We start from the raw sequence: 16626 nt of genomic DNA on the forward strand, positions 1-16626 counted from the left end.
ATGCTCCCTCTGAAGATACTAGGGAAGGATCTCCCTCCCAGCTTCCGCCAGCTCCTTAGCTTGTGGAAGCAGAAGTCCAGTCTTCACGTGGCCTTCTCCCTGTGTGCATGTGGGTCCAAAATTTCCCCTTTCCATATCTATATCTATATCTATATCTATATCTATATCTATATCTATATCTATATCTATATCTTTATCTATATCTATAACTATATCTATATCTACACACACATACACATATATGTAGTGTGTGTATATATATAGATATATATAATTTTATTTATTTATTTATTTATTTATTTATTTTGAGACAGAATCCTGTTCTGTCACCTGGGCTGGAGTGCAGTGGTGCAATCTTGGCTCACTGCCACTTCTGCCTCCTGGGTTCAAGCAATTATCCTCCCTCAGCCTCCCGAGTAGCTGGGATTACAGGTGCCCACCACTATGCACAGATAATTTTTTTGGATTTTTATTGGAGACAGGTTTCAGCATGTTGGCCAGGCTGGTCTTGAACTCCGGACCTCAAGTTATCCACCTGCCTCGGCCTCCCAAACTGCTAAGATTACAGGCGTGAGCCACCGCGCCTGGCCTATTTATTATTTTTTAAAGATGGGGGTCTTGCTGTGTTGGCCAGGTTGGTCTTGAACTTTGGCCTCAAGTGATCCTCCCGCCTCAGCCTCCAAAAGTGCTAGGATTACAGGCATGAGCCACTGTGCCTGGCCTATTTTATTTATTATCTTTTTAATAGAGATGGGAATCTCCCTATGTTGGCCAGGGTGGTCTTGAACCTTGATCTCAAGTGATCCTCTTGCCTCAGCCTCCCAAAGTGCTAGGATTACAGCCATGAGCCACTGCACCTGGCCAATTTCCCCTTTCCATAAGGACATCCATTATACTGGATAAAGCCCACTCTATCAACCTCATTTGATCTTGACTACCTTTGTAATGACTGTCTCCAAATATGTCACATTTTGAGGTACTGGGGGTCAGGACTCCAAGAAGTCTTTTGTGGGAGAGGGGATGCAATTCAACCCACAACAGTGCCCTGCTCTGTTAAATGTTCACCTTTGTGAAAATGATGACCTCCACGAGTTGTTTTCTTCAAAGGTATGAGGAAGAGAACAGTGAGGGACAACGTGAGGGTGGGGAACCTAAATTTGTTGTGGCCACAATCTCCGCAACAACCCGACGTTTCTCCCGCAGCACTCAGCAGCCCAGGTGAAGGTAAATACAAGAAGGAGAGGGAACAAAGATGAGGGAGTGACACGCGCCAAAGACAACCATAGGCAAAAATACTAATGGCAGCAAGGCAGATGGGGAACACTGTTCATTGCTCTACCTGCCTCACTTTTGTTCAGGGGCCACCAGGAGGCCTGAGGTAACAGGTGGACAGAAATCACCAAGATCCCCTCTTGGCCCCAACCAACATACGCACAGGAGGCAAACCAACTTTGATCATTTATTAAAACAAATAAGAGGTTAATCTCTGGGTAAAAAGGCCTTGTTTGCCAGCAGCTCAGGGGATGCCTTCAAGCTGACAGGCGCTAGTGTGCTTTGAAGTAGGAAGCATCACATGGGTTCTGGAGATAAGCAATAGATAAACAACGGGAGTTACCAGAAGTGTCAAGTCAGGCATCACCTTAACAGAAATTATTCCTGGAGCTAATGTGGAAGTCATTAATCCCAAGAGAAAAGACAGAGGTGGGCATGGTGGCTCATGCCTGTCATCTCAACAGTTTAGGAGGCCGAGGCGGGAGGATCCCTTGAAGCCAAGGGTTCAAGATCAGCCTGGGCAACAAAGTGATACCTCGTCTCTACAAAAACTAAACTAAATAAAATAAATTAGCCAGGTGCAGTGGTGCACACCTGTAGTCCCAGTTACTCAGGAGGCTAAGGCAGGAGGATTGCTTGAGCCCAGGAGGTCAAGGCTGCAGTGACCTATGATCATATCACTGCACTCCAGCCTGGGCAACAGAGCAAGCCCCTGTCTCTAAAAATAAGAGAAGACAGATGAAGCAAAGTGGGCCAAAACTAAAAAAAGGGATTTGTTCCGTTTTAGATGAAGGATTGCAAAACAAAATTTTCAAGAGCAGCAATGAAAGACCTGTCTACCACAGTGTAGCCCTCAGCTAAACCACAAGTGGGCAGACTCTGACTCTCCCACGCCCCTCTCGCTCACCCCAAACCCCTTCTAGATAGAATGTTCTCCTTCCTCTACATCCTAATGCCAGGAGCAACTTTGGTGGTACGTTCCCCACAACTGTCCCGTTTGCCAAAGCTCCAGGTTCTAGAGCCTTCCTTCCTTTCTTCTCTTCTGCTTTAAGGCGTGCTTACCCTGAGTTCAAGACCCTTATAGCCTTGTTAGATAAATGGCTACCTAAGATGATCGGTTAATCAGAGCGAGTATGGCTGATGATGGCTTCTGCAATATAATGCAATGAACCTGCGCCCACCTTCACTGAACGATCAACATTCACTTTGGTGTAATGGGGTAAACCATGAGCATATCCTTCCTGATGTGATGACAGAGAACATGACACCATTGCTGTGATACTCCCACCCCAAATGCATAAGAGTATCACCGCCAAGAAACATCAGCCAAATCCAAAGTAAGGAACATCTATCAGATAACCGCCTCGTGTTCTTCAAGAATGCCAATACCATGAAAGATAAAGTGAGGAGCTGTTCCAGGCTAAAAGGGACCTACAGAGACACAACAACTGAAAATAATGCATGATCTGTGCTTATCTTTTGCTCCAATATACATCACTGGATTAACAGGCGAAATCTGAATGAGGTCCATACATTAGAAAACCGTATTGTAGCAGGGTTAGTTTCCTGATTTTGATCATTGCCTTGGTTATATAAGAGAAAGTCCTTGTTATTAAGGAATACACAGGAATATTTAGGGGTAAAGGATAACTTATCTGCCACTTAGAAAATAATAAATTAAATGGGGTAAAATGGTAGCACTGGGGAATCTCAGCGAAGGGTATAAAAGATGTCTTTGTACTATTCTTGCAACGCTTCTGTGTCTGCAAAAATAATAATAAATATTATATATTTAATAACTAAATGAATGAAAAAGTGTGCAATGTTTCTGCAGTCGTCAACCTTGGCGATGCAATAGGATCATCCCAGAAGCTCTGCATGAATATCAGTGCCCAGGCCCCAACCCAGAGATTCATAGTCAGTTAGCTGGGGGTGAAACTCCACACATCGGCATGTGTGAAACAAACCCCAAGGTCATTCTAGTGTGAATCCAGAATAATAAGCCGCCAGCTTAGCCTTTAGTGTCATTGGGTGACAGGAAAGTTCTAGGCTGGGGACCTTCTGAGCCCCCCATGTCTGCTTGTTTTGAGATCTGATCTTGGGGGCAGCATGGTGACTCAAAACAAGAGCACAGTTGTGGGTCCAGTCTTGGTCTTTCCAATAATAAGATGGGAGATTTTGGGTCAGCTCCCTTGCCTGTGCCAAGCCTGGGTTTTCTCAGCTGTGGAATGAGGTTAACCAGGAAGTGCCTCAGAGGCCAATGTGCATTCAAGGAAGAAGATGCCCAGCTCAGTAACTGATATGGTGTGGCTGTGTCCCCACCCAAATCTCTAATTGTAGTTCCCATAATCACCACATGTTGTGGGAGGGACCTAGTGGGAGGTAACTGAATCATGGAGTGGGTCTTTCCATTCCAATGTCATTATTCATGACATTGAATAAGTCTCACAAGATCTAATTTTTTTTTTTCTTTTTTTGAGACCGAGTCGCACTCTATTGCCCAGGCTGGAGTGCAGTGGCATGATCTCAGCTCACTGCAACCTCCACCTCCTGGATTTAAGCAATTTTCGTGCCTCAGCCTCCTGAGAATCTAGGACAACAGGCATGAGCCATCACGCCTGGCTAATTTTTGTATTTTTATTAGAGATGGGGTTTCAACATGTTGGCCAAGGTGGTCTCAAACTCCTGATCTCAGGTGATCCACCCACCTTGGCTTCCCAAAGTGCTGTGATTAGAGGTGTGAGTCACTGTGCCCTGCGTGATCCAATGGTTTTATAAAGGGGAGCTCCCCTGCACAAGTCTCTTGCCTGCTGCCATGTAAGATGTGACTTTGCTCCTCCTCCACCTTGTACCATAATCATGAGGCCTCCCCAGTCATGTGGATGTGTGAGTCCATTAAACCTCTTTTTCTTTATCAATTACCCAGTCTCAGGTATGTCTTTATTAGCAGAGTGAGAATGGACTAATAGAGTAACCCTTACATCCCTGGACCCCAAAATGGAGTTGCCACAAGATGGCAGTCTGAAATCCTTGTGATGTCCAGCTGGCAGAAAGGAATTTGGATGAGTAGGGCTGGCCAACTTCTGGTATTGCTGGTGGGTCCTGTCATTGTGTGGGTGACTCCTTGCACCCCGGCCCTTCATAGGACTAAATTCTGGGAGGGTTCTTGGGAAAGGGGCCAGAGAAGGCAAGAGGACACCAATCTTCTTCCAGGCAGTAGGAAGGCAAGCTGGAGAGGCCAAGCTCCCAAGTAAACTGAGGCACCTCCACTGGCCCCTTTGTGAGTCACGCTTGACCTGGGTTTTATGGCAAGAATGTGCCCTCACCAAACGGTGCGAAATAAGGCCCCAGGCTCCACATCTGATCCCAGGTGCCCCCCTCTGCCCTGCCCTAGACTCACCTAAAGCTGTACTGCCCAGAGTCATGGCCTCAGGCCACACGTGGCTACTGGGCACTTGAGATGTGGCCGTCTCAACTGAGATATGCTGTTAGTGTAAAATATACACTAGTGTAAAATATACACTAGAACATAAAATATCTCATTAAGAATTTTTCAGTATTCATTAATGTTGAAATAATAATATTTTGAATATATTGGTTAAATAAAGTTTACGAGGAGAATTCATTTCACCCCTTTTACTTTTTCTAATGTGGTGACTAAATTATTTAATATTACACATGTGGATTACATTATATTTCTATTGGACAGCTCTGTTCTGAAGTGTGCACATTGTCCTTTTGTGGCTTATTTCCCTGATAATTTTATTAAAATTAAATTGAGGGGCCAGGTGCAGTGACTCACACCTCTAATCTCAGCATTTTGGGAGGCTGAGGCAGATGTATCACCTGAGGTCAGGAGTTCGAGACCAGCCTGGCCAACATGGTGAAACCCTGTCTCTACTTAAAGATACAAAAATTATGTGCCACATTTTCTTAATCCAGTCTATCATTGTTGGACATTTGGGTTGGTTCCAAGTCTTTGCTATTGTGAATAATGCGGCAATAAACATACGTGTGCATGTGTCTTTATAGCAGCATGATTTATAGTCCTTTGGATATATACCCAGTAATGGGATGGCTGGGTCGAATGGAATTTCTAGTTCTAGATCCCTGAGGAATCGCCACACTGACTTCCACAAGGGTTGAACTAGTTTACAGTCCCACCAACAGTGTAAAAGTGTTCCTATTTCTCCACATCCTCTCCAGCACCTGTTGTTTCCTGACTTTTTAATGATTGCCATTCTAACTGGTGTGAGATGGTATCTCATTGTGGTTTTGATTTGCATTTCTCTGATGGCCAGTGATGGTGAGCATTTTTTCATGTGTTTTTTGGCTGCATAAATAAGAAAATGTGGCACATATACACCATGGAATACTATGCAGCCATAAAAAATGATGAGTTCATGTCCTTTGTAGGGACATGGATGAAATTGGAAATCATCATTCTCAGTAAACTATCGCAAGAACAAAAAACCAAACACCGCATATTCTCACTCATAGGTGGGAATTGAACAATGAGAACACATGGACACAGGAAGGGGAACATCACACTTCGGGGACTGTTGTGGGGTGGGGGGAGGAGGGAGGGATAGCATTGGGAGATATACCTAATGCTAGATGACGAGTTGGTGGGTGCAGCGCACCAGCATGGCACATGTATACATATGTAACTTACCTGCACATTGCGCACATGTACCATAAAACCTAAAGTAAAATAATAATAATAATAATAATAATAAAAGAAAAAAAAAGATACAAAAATTAGCTGGGCGCAGGGGTGCGTGACTATAATCCCAGTTATGCGGGAGGCTGAAGTAGGAGAATTACTTGAATCCTGGAGGCAGAAGTAGCAGTGAGCCGAGATCACGCCACTGCACTCCAGCCTGGAGGACAAGAGCGAAAATCCATCTCTAAATAAATAAATAAATACATAAATACATAAATAAATAAATAGAAAAATTAAATTGAGGGCCGGGCACGGTGGCTCATGACTGTAATCCCAGCACTTTGGGAGGCCGAGGCAGAAGGATGACATGAGGTCAGGAGTTCGAGACCAGCCTGGCCAACATGGTGAAATCCCATCTCTACTAACAATACAAAAATTAGCTGGACTTTGTGGTGGGTGCCTGAAATCCCAGCTACTCCGGAGGCTGAGGCAGGAGAATCACTTGAACCCGGGAGGCGAGGTTGCGGTGAGCTGAGATTGCACCAAGGTGCTCCAGCCTGGGCGACAGAGTGAGACCCTGTCTCAAAAAATAAATAAAGAAATAAAAATAAATTGAGGAAGGATTGAGCATGCAAAATAGAATCAGCCTTTGACCCTGAATACCCTGCAGTGAGAATTCCCCTGTGGTTCTCAGGCTTCTGTAATTCCAGCAAATACACTCTTCCTTCAGGTTCACTAAAATGCAGATATCGTGAGATAATGCTCATTTCTCACAGCTTGCTTGAATAATAATAATGATCATGATAGTAATTTACAACTTAATAGTCAACACTGCCTTTTTAACCCAGTCTGTGAGACTGAATCGTAAACGTGACATTCTTTGAAGTAAAGCTCTCAATTAATGTACCAGACTGCATAAACTCTAATAACTTACCTTTCCACGGAAAGAGAATATGTGGGTATTCTCTTTGAAGACAAATGGCAGAGAGTAGACTCCCATCAAAGACCCTCTGGCAGTAATGAGTTGCATTCCAGAAGGTTCCAGAAGGTTCTGTGGAAGGCTGTAGTTTGGGATGGGTTCTCAGGTGTCTAACTGCTTTCTAAGTATGAAGACTCCTGGTTCGTGCTTTAGCTACACCCACAGGAGCAACAGACTAAGACATTCCTCCACACAATAACAGACCCAGGCAGTGCAGAGCCATGTGGGTCTTATCTGTTCTGTTGTCCACAGTCTGGTTTTATCTTAGACCCAGCCTTGTGCAATCCATGTTGTGTATTGGCACTCTAATTAAGTTTCCTATTTGTAAAAAGCCCCTTTCATTCGGTGATTCCTCAGGGCTTTAGGGGAACTTTCTGGAAACCAGGAAGAAGGAAATAAAGGTTGTTTTGCTGAGGATGGGTGACGTTGGGCACGGGACCCAAATGAGTGGTTTGAGCAGAAAGTAGCCTCCACGCTGGACTAATGCTTGGCAACATTATGGGAAAATTTGGGGAAGCCGGGAGAGGAGGGGGCAGAGTTTCTTTCCCAGCCAGCCAAGGGATCCCGGCAGTTTTGGTCCTAGGATGTCTCTCTGTGCATTCCCAAGTGATTGCAAGGCTTCTTCTTGTCATCGTGTCTGAGACTTGGATTCCCCAAGCGTCCTTCTTTTCCTGGAGCCTCTGAGTCCTCTATTCCTGAGGCCTTTCTTCAGCCCTCCCAATAGCCCCGCCATGATTTCATTGCAGGGCTGTGACCATCTATGACAAGCCGGCATCTTTCTTTAAAGAGGCACCTCTGGACCTGCAGCACCGGCTCTTCATGAAGCTGGGCAGCACGCACTCTCCGTTCAGGGCCCGGTAGGCCTCCCATCCTCAGCTGCCTTCTCTCCTGCTCCCCACTGCCCTGGCCTGTGCCCTTCTCACTGCAGACCTGGGAACCCACTCATCCAGGGGTTGGCAAACTAAGGCTACAGGCCAGTCTCCTGCTTTTGTAAATCAAGCTTCTTTGGGACACAACACACTCATTGCCTTCTGAGTTGTCTCCAGCCGCCTTTGAGCTACAATAGCAGAATCGCATTTTGCAACAGAGAACCTGTGGCCCACAAAGCCTGAAGTATTTACTCTCCAGCCAGTGGGTTCCCAGGCCTGTGGCAGGATCTGTGGACCTGTGTGTCCCCTGGGGTGTCTCATGGGGCTAAGGAGGGGACCTTTGTGCAGGTCCACACACCCTGAGGTGTGCACCTGGGTAAGCTGGGGTGGTGTGGGAGGGCATCCCTGCACCCTCATCTTGAGTCTAGGGGATAAGACAGTAAGTCCCGTGGAGAAAAGGAATGAGTCAGTCTTGTTTGCTGTTGTAACCTTAGCACCCAGCAACAATATTAGAGAAAGCAAGCCCAGGCCTCGGATGGCAGGGGTGGCCTGGTGCTGCTGATGTGGCCGGGCACCCCAACCGTTGGGAGCCTGCAGGCCTCGCCACGGCAGGAGATGCCCGTTCTGGGTCATGGGCCTGCTCTGTGGCCTCTCACAGGCTTTTTTTCTGCTCTTTCAGCTCAGAACCTGAGGACCCAGCCACGGAGCGATCAGCCTTCACGGAGCGGGATGCTGGGAGCGGGCTGGTGACATGTCTCCGTGAGCGGCCAGCCCTGCTGGTCAGCAGCACGAGCTGGACAGGTCTGCACGACCCCTGGAGTACTTGGGGTTGGTGTGACGGCACCTGGCCAACCTGTGTTCTCCTCACCCCCGCCAGTCCTGCATACCCCCACCCCGCCACGGTCTCAATGAGAAGGGGAGGGCGTGTGAGCTGGAAGAGGGGTGTCCAGAAACAGGCCCCTGACATTCAATTCTCTTCTCATACAGGACGAAGACTTCTCCATCCTGCTGGCAGCTTTAGAAAGTAGGTGTGCGGCTGTGGTGAGGAGCTCTGCGCTTGTCGGGGGCCACTGAGCTGTGAGCTGCTTGTCTGGCCTGCAGCATGTTCCTGTCCCAGGACACCGGGTGTGGTGGAGGTGGGCCGCCTTGAATCCCCAGTTGGGGAGTGACCAGGCCCTGACGCTGAAATGCCCCCTTCAGGAGAGTATCTCACAGAGGCTGGTGGCCTGCCCGCCAGAGCAGTGCTCTTTCTCCACCTGACCAGGTGACTCTGGCTATTGTCTATTTAAAAAATTTTTTCTGAATGGGCATGGTGGCTCACAGCTGTAAACGTAGAACTCTGGAAGGCTGAGGCAGGCAGATCACCAGAGGTCAGGGGTTCGAGACCAACCTGGCCAACATGGCGAAACCTGTCTTTACCAAAAATACAAAAATTAGCTAGGTATGGTTGTGGGTGCCTGTAATCCCAGCTACTTGGGAAGCTGATGCATGAGAATTACTTGAACCCGGGAGGCAGAGTTTGCAGTGAGATGAGATGGTGCCATTGCATTCCAGCCTGGGTGTCAGAGTGAGAGTCTGTCAGAAAAAAAAAAAAAATTCTATCAGAAATTCCGTGTAGAATTGTTTCTTTTTTTAAACACAGAATTTGAGCAACTGACTCTTGATGGACACAACCTTCCTTCTCTCGTCTGTGTGATAACAGGTACCGCCTGGGACCCTCGGTGTCTGTTTGGTTAGGGGATGGTGGAGGGGGAGAGTCACGCAGCCTTTACCCTGTGCTTCACATGATCTTGTCTCCTTAATCCTCACTGCAGCTCTCTGCCATAGGGTCTTATACTGCTTGATGTGGGGGGAACCTGAGGCTCAGATGGTTTCACAGCAGTGCAGGGAGCCCAGATTTGAATCTGTAGATACCAAGCTTTCTACTTTTTCAGTAGTTTCTAAGCATCTTTTTTGTTGTTGTTGTTACGTCATTGGTGTCTTTTTTTTTTTTTTTTGAGACAAAGTCTCTGTCGCCCAGGGTGGGGTGCAGTGGTGCGATCTCTGCTCACTGCAACCTCCACCTCTCACATTCAAGCAATTCTCGTGCCTCAGCCTCCCAAGTAGCTGGGACTACAGGTGCCCACCACACGCAGCTAATTTTTGTATTTTTAGAAGAAACAGGGTTTCATCATGTTGGCTAGGCTGGTATTGAACTCCTGACCTCAGGTGATCCACCCGCCTTGGCCTCTGAATATGCTCGAATTATAGGCATGAACCACTGTGCCCAGCTATGTCATTGGTGCCTTAACCGAGCGCCTCTTTCAATTTTTCAAACGGAAGAGCCCCTGTCCCACAGTTACTGCTGCTGAGCCCTTTCAAGGTGACTCAGTGAGGAGGGAGAAAAGAGGAAGCGGTGTGGGAAGAGGTGGGGTCTGGGCCAGCTGCTGGTCCTGCTCTCCTCCCTCCTTTGGCCTCTAGGCTCCCGGGAGTGGTTTGGAACCGGCACCATGTGCTCTGTGGGCTGTGCCAGGACAGGGGGAGTCCCCGTGTCCCATGTGCACAATATAGACCAAAGGCTGGGTCCACCCAGTGGGCGGTCAGGTGCCAGGCCAGTGCTTACCCCGCCATATTTGCAGCCCGAGACCAGCTGGCTGCAGGTGCAGAGCTGTGCGTCAGGGGTCAGGGGTCAGGGGTCAGGGGTCAGGGTGCACACACTCCTGCAGGTCTCGGGGCTCCTGGGTTGCTTCTGGAAGGGCCCGGATGGGTCCTGACTGGAGCTGCCGAGGGGTGGATCTTCTGGGAAAGGAATCCCTCCTAGGGGGCTGTGTCTTGGGCCTGGGGCCACGTGGCAGGGACAGAGAAGGGTCCATGGCAGTGTCTGCTCTTCTCTGTGAAGGCAAAGGGCCTCTGAGGGAGTATTACAGCCACCTCATCCACCAGAAGCATTTCCAGCACATCCAGGTCTGCACCCCCTGGCTGGAGGCCGAGGACTACCCCCTGCTTCTAGGTGAGAGGCCAGCAGGAGGCTCAGGGAGGAGGCGGGGCCTTAAGCAGGGGGAACAGGGGTGGGCGGGATGTACTTTTTCTGAAAAGGTGGCTCTGGAGGCCACTTGGGGATGGGACCTGGGCTCCGGCTGAACTCCCGGGAGGAGGCTACTTCCTGGTGTGCCAGCCCCTCCCTGCCAGGTGGCCCCAGAGGCCGTTTACCAAGGGGTTTGAGGAGGCCACGTCCTTTCAGCCTGCCACGCCCTCCATTCAGTCCTCTTCCTTCCTGCAGGAGGGCTGGGCCTGGGGTTGGGGCCACTGTTGCCCAGGTGTGGGAGGGCAGTGGCTTTGGGAGGTACAGGGACGGCGTGTCAAACAGCGTCGCCTCTCCCAGTGAGATGGTTCTCCCTTGCCTCCGTCTCTTTCCCCGTTGATTTCTCCAAGTGGGGAGTCGTTGCTTGCTCCTGATGCGTCTCTAGAGCCGCATCTTCCAGCTTCGAATGAGCAGAACAGTTGGAGGCGGAGGGCCTTTTCCTGGTGGGACTCTCCAGCTAGTCTTTGTTTTACACAGTCTGGCTCCATTGCCTGGGCTGGAGTGCACGATCTCAGTTCATGCAACCTCCACCTCCTAGGTTCAAGCGATTCTCCCACCTCAGCCTCTCGAGTAGATTACAGAATTACAGGAGCCCACAACAACACCTGGCTTATTTTTGCATTTTTAGCAGAGACAGGGTTTCACCATGTTGGCCAGGCTGGTCTTGATCTCCTGACCTCAAGTGATCCTCCCGCCTTGGCCTCCCTAAGTGCTGGGATTCTAGGCATGACCCATCACGCTTGGCCCCAGCTAGTCTTTAGAAATGTTAAGCTATGTGGCTTTATTTTCACACTGACAGCTGGTTTGTGGTGGGTGTGCTGTAGTTTATTATTATTATTACTATTTTGAGACGGAGTTTCACTCTTGTAGCCCAGGCTGGAGTGCAATGGCACGATCTTGGCTGACGTAACCTCTACCTTCCCGGGTTCAAGCGATTCTCCTGCCTCAGCCTCCCGAGTAGCTGGGATTACAGGCACCTGCCACGACGCTTGGCTAATTTTGTATTTTTTTAGTGAGGATGGGGTTTCACCATGTTGGCCAGGCTGGTCTTGAACTCCTGACCTCAGGTGATCTGCCCGCCTTGGCCTCCCAAAATGCTGGGATTACAGGCGGGAGGTGAACCTGGGAGATGGAGGTTGCAGTGAGCCAAGATTGTGCCACTGCACTCCAGCCTGGGTGACAGAGTGAGACTCTGTCTCAAAACAAAACAACAACAAGAAAACCAAATTGTGGTTACGTAGAAAAAGTGTCAATTTACATTTTCAGATGTCCCAGCCAGGCCATGTGGCTGCTTGGCCAGCTTAAGCCACTTGTGCTTGGGGCTGTCGGGGGCCTTATCCGATTTTCACTCCCCTCGGGGGATGTTGCCTCACTGTGCTGGGAGGATTTGTGTTCCCAGGGCAGAGACCAGCGCTCTGACCCACCCCTCTTGCCTAGCAGGGTCGGCGGACCTGGGTGTCTGTCTGCACCCGTCTTCCAGTGGCCTGGACCTGCCCATGAAGCTGGTGGACATGTTCGGGTGCCGTTTGCCTGTGTGTGCCATGAACTTCAAGTGGTAGGAGCAGAACCCGAATCTTTCTGGGGATAGTTTCCCAGATCCACCGCTGAGGGGGAAGCAGTGCAGAGCGAGCTGCCCACAGTGAGGCCCTGCCCCTCGGTCAGTCCAGCACACACTGGAGGCCAGGAGGAGCCCTGCGGTTACTGTGGCTGGGCTGAGCCTCACTGAAGTAGTTGCTTCCATTTAGGGCTCATGTTATATTTAGGTTGGTACAAAAGTAATCACGGCTTTTGCCATTAAAAATGACAATTACTTTTGCACCAACCTAATATGAAAGAAAAGCATCTTAAGTACTAGAACTCCACTCGGGGCTTTTTCTCCTGGAGTAGAATTGGCGGGAGTTGCCTGCAGGCTTACATGGTTTTCTTTGTTTTTTCTCTCCCGCCATGTCCCTTTTGGCCAAGCTCACATGGTGGGTTTGAATCAGTTAAATGAGTGCCACGCTGTGGCTCACTCCACCCAGCATAGACGGGTGTTTGGAAGGGCGGCGTTAGAGGAGATTCTAGAAGCAGTAGCCCCAGCACAAGCTGAGCCCTTGGCCCCTGCTCAGGAGCCGGCCCCTGGATGGGATTCAGGGATGTGAGCCCCTCGTGTGAGCTGAGCTCAGGGAATGTCGGGATCAAACCTGGTGCCCTAGAAAAGTCATCTTTTATGTGCTGAGCCCGTCCCCAGGGGGTTGCCTTTACTTGTTCCATGGCCATGGAACTAAGGAAAACATTCAAAAATAATTCTTCAGTCCTTGAAGAGCATCCAGCAGAAAAGGTACAAACCCTCCTTAAGGCTCCCTCCTCAAATCGGTTTGGCCATTTTGATGTGCACCCCCCCAGGCCTTTATACCCTTCAGATGCCAAATCTAAGAACCAGTTCCCGGAAACCACATCCCCTGTTCCAACCCCCAGCCTGGCTTGAGCGTGGGGTGGGAGGGAGCCCAGGGGGGCACCCCAGGGGTCTGGTGTCTTCTCCAGGCAGCTCTCAAGCTCCCTTGGTTCTCTCTGCAGTTTACATGAGCTGGTGAAACATGAAGAAAATGGCCTGGTCTTTGAGGACTCAGAGGAACTGGCAGCTCAGCTGCAGGTAGCCACGTCTGCCACCATGCCAGGGTGGGGAGGGTTCTGAAGACTGGCACCGAGCCACGCTCCCTGATCCATGATTCCCACAGCCAGGGTGGAACCATGTGGGGTCTGGCAGAAAAGTTAGGGAGGGAGCAGAACTCACAGAGGCCGGCCCCCTCTGCTGTCCTGTTTCGATACAGTAGTCTCAGGAAAGTTAGGACACACCCCCACCTGCCCTCTGGATTTATGGAGCTGACACTCCACAAATGATGCTGGAGCCGGGTGGGCCGGGCTGCAGTTTAGGAAGTGATCAGGATCAGGTAGGTGGGTGGGCAAAGGGAGCTTCTGGGACCAGCCTTGAAAGATGGGTGGAATTCTGCAAAGGTTACTTGTTTCTTATTGCAAAAAGTAATACATCATTTTTGCCAACAGAATGATTGGCAGGATTTCCAGTAAAGGTCCAGGTCGGAAGTCATTTAGACTGGGTCCCTCAGTCTCTGTCAGAACCATGGTACTCTGTTGTGGTGTGAAAGTAGCCACAGATCATCTGTAGATTAAGGGGTGTGGCTTTGTTCCAATAAAACTTTATTTACAAACACAGGCTGTGGGCTGGATTTGGCCTGCAGGCTGTAGTTTGTGATCCTTGATTCAGACAGTTTAGCAAGGCTGAAAAGAACACCGACACCCCCTTGTTACCCGCAGATGGGTGGGACTGTGTTTGCCAGAGGCCAAGAGGAGGGTGCTCACAGGGGGAACGTACACCATGTAGAGGCCGGGAGGTGCTCCACAGCACCAAGTGTGGGAAAGTGGGACATGCGGGGAAGTTTCCAGAAAGCTTGATGTCAAGTTGGAGGTGGAGCGCTGTTGGGGTGTGAAGGGTCTCGAGTCCAAGTGAGGGAGTTAGGGACTTCGGAGGGGTTGTTGTTGGGTCGGCGACCTGGGGTCAGCCAGGTGGTGACCTGGGATGGGGTGGGGACAGGCAATGAGGTAAGCTCTGCTCTTTATTTTTTTGCAGATGCTTTTCTCAAACTTTCCTGATCCTGCGGGCAAGCTAAACCAGTTCCGGAAGAACCTGCGGGAGTCACAGCAGCTCCGATGGGATGAGAGCTGGGTGCAGACTGTGCTCCCTTTGGTTATGGACACATAACTCCTGGGCCAGAGGCTAAAACCCCAGGACCCCTGCTGTCCTCCCCGCAGCTTCTTCTCAGAGTCTCAGGGCAAATCCTTTCGAGCAGCGCCTCCCAGTGACCAGAAGCTGAAATGACGGCAGTGCTGCCGCCTCGTGAACGAATTGGTTCTGTGACCCGGGAAGCTGTGGTTGGCCCTGATTTCTTCTCTGGAGTCTGGGAAATGCTTCCTGTCTTCTTCTGTTCTTCACGCCCCTGCCCCTGCTGGCGTATTACTGTTCTGTGACTTCCCTGTGACCTGCAGTACTCCTCATCCTGCGTTTGGTCTCCAGGTGTCACCTTTCTGCCGTCTTCCTAACACTTTCATTCTTGTCTTCAAAAAAGCACCTGCTGCACCGTAAGCCCAGGGATGTGGCAGCTGCAGCGGGTTTGGCTTTGTGAGGAACCGAGTGTGTCCACGTTGGGGGAACGTCATACTTGATACACACGTTTTTATTTGCACAAAGAAAATGCTATTTTTGGAGCCAGAATTTTCATGTCTGATTTATGGTGATTTTCTTAAGATCCAGAACTGCTGGCAGAAAGGGGGCACTACACGCTCAGATAGCCAATGTCTTATTAGAGGGGAGTTTGTGGTTCCTGATTTGGAATTTAACACTCTCCAAACATTCCAGTCCAATGAAAGTTTTCTCCGCTTTCCCATATAAAAATTCTTCCCACGAGAGTGACTTGATTCTCACAATCACGTTGGAGTCGTGTGCGAGTCCTACAGTGTGAGGTTCAGCATTGCCATCTCCAAGTGCTCTTCGTAGGGAAACAGTTTCTGGTCATGACGAGGTTCCACTTCCCATCTGATCCTGGCCCGGCCTGGAAACAGAGCACATGTGTTTGAGGATGGCGGTGTTTGGGGACAGGACATGAGCGTATTGTATGGGACTGCTAGGACAGGCCTGGCGGGGTTGGGGGGTGTCCAAGTCAGTTTACTTGGTTCACAGGTTCCCAGGCCCACCCAGGTGCCTAGAATTGGCCTCCAGGATGGGACCAGAAATCTGATTTTGCATAGAAATGGCTAGCAGCAGGCACCCTGCCGCTGTCCACTCTCTGCCAGCGTCTGCCTAAGCACTTGGCACAGCGGGACAGAAGCAGAGATCTGAACCCACATCTACCTGGCTGCTCAGTCAACCCCCTCTTCACAAAGCTTAGAAAGTGGCCGGGCACAGTGGCTCACGCCTGTAATCCCAACACGTTGGGAGGCCAAGGTGGGCGGATCACTTGAGGTCAGGAGTTCGAGACCAGCCTGGCCAACATGGTGAAACCCCATCTCTACAAAAATACAAAAATTAGCCAGGCATGATGGCGGGTGCCTGTAATCCCAGCTACTTGGGAGGCTGAGGCGGGAGAATTGCTTGAACCCAGGAGGCGGAAGTTGCAGTGAGCCGAGATTGTGCCACTGCACTCCAGCCTGAGTGACAGAGTGAGACTCCGTCTAAAAAAAAAAAAAAAACCATACACACACACACACACACACACACACATACACACACACAGCTTAGAAGGGGCTGGTGTTCTCATAAGCACAGATGTCTGAAGAGCCATTAGCCAGAATGAACTTTTTTTGTTTCTTGAGACAAGATCTTGTTCTGTCACCCAGGCTGGAGTGCAGTGGCACAGTCATTGCTCACCACAGCCTCGACTCCTGGGCTCTAGCAATCCTCCCACTTGCTGAGTAGCTGGGATGACGGGTGCGTGCCCCCATGCCAGTAATTGTTTTATTTTGTAGAGATGGGGTCCTGAACGCATGGCCTCAAGTGATTCTCCTGCCTCAGCCTCTTTTATTTTTTTTAGATGGAGTTTTACTCTGTTCCCCAGGCTGGAGTGCAGTGGCGCAATCTCAGCTCACTGCAACACCTCCCAGGTTCAAGTGATTCTCCTGCCTCAGCCTCCCGAGTAGCTGGGATTATAGGCGTGCACGACCATGCCTGGCTAATTTTTGTGTTTTTAGTAGAGATGGGGTTTCACCGTGTTGGCCAGGCTGGTCCTGA

The 16626-nt window shown here is 49.7% G+C and overlaps 2 protein-coding genes and 1 pseudogene across 10 annotated transcripts in view; 1 reads left to right on the top strand and 2 right to left on the bottom strand.

The window, feature by feature from the left end:
* LOC129016074 (olfactory receptor 7E24-like) overlaps nt 1-7668 on the bottom strand; it is a 50956-nt gene extending 43288 nt beyond the window's left edge. Inside the window, exon 1 of the mRNA XM_063654812.1 lies at nt 6873-7668. The gene's annotated coding sequence lies outside the window, so the exon portion shown is untranslated. The remainder of the gene's footprint in view (nt 1-6872) is intronic.
* On the top strand, nt 1-15114 carry LOC129026401 (chitobiosyldiphosphodolichol beta-mannosyltransferase-like; annotated as a pseudogene).
* Nucleotides 14020-16626, bottom strand: part of LOC129026393 (protein-lysine N-methyltransferase EEF2KMT-like) — a 15115-nt gene continuing 12508 nt past the window's right edge. For all 9 annotated transcript variants that reach the window (XM_063654811.1, XM_054473694.2, XM_063654809.1 and 6 more), the window contains one exon: nt 14020-15451. In XM_063654811.1, coding sequence (XP_063510881.1) covers nt 15351-15451 — 101 coding nt within the window. In that variant the 3' untranslated portion in view covers nt 14020-15350. The remainder of the gene's footprint in view (nt 15452-16626) is intronic.

This window comes from Pongo pygmaeus, chromosome 18 (assembly GCF_028885625.2).
Source record: "Pongo pygmaeus isolate AG05252 chromosome 18, NHGRI_mPonPyg2-v2.0_pri, whole genome shotgun sequence".
Taxonomy (NCBI): domain Eukaryota; kingdom Metazoa; phylum Chordata; class Mammalia; order Primates; family Hominidae; genus Pongo; species Pongo pygmaeus.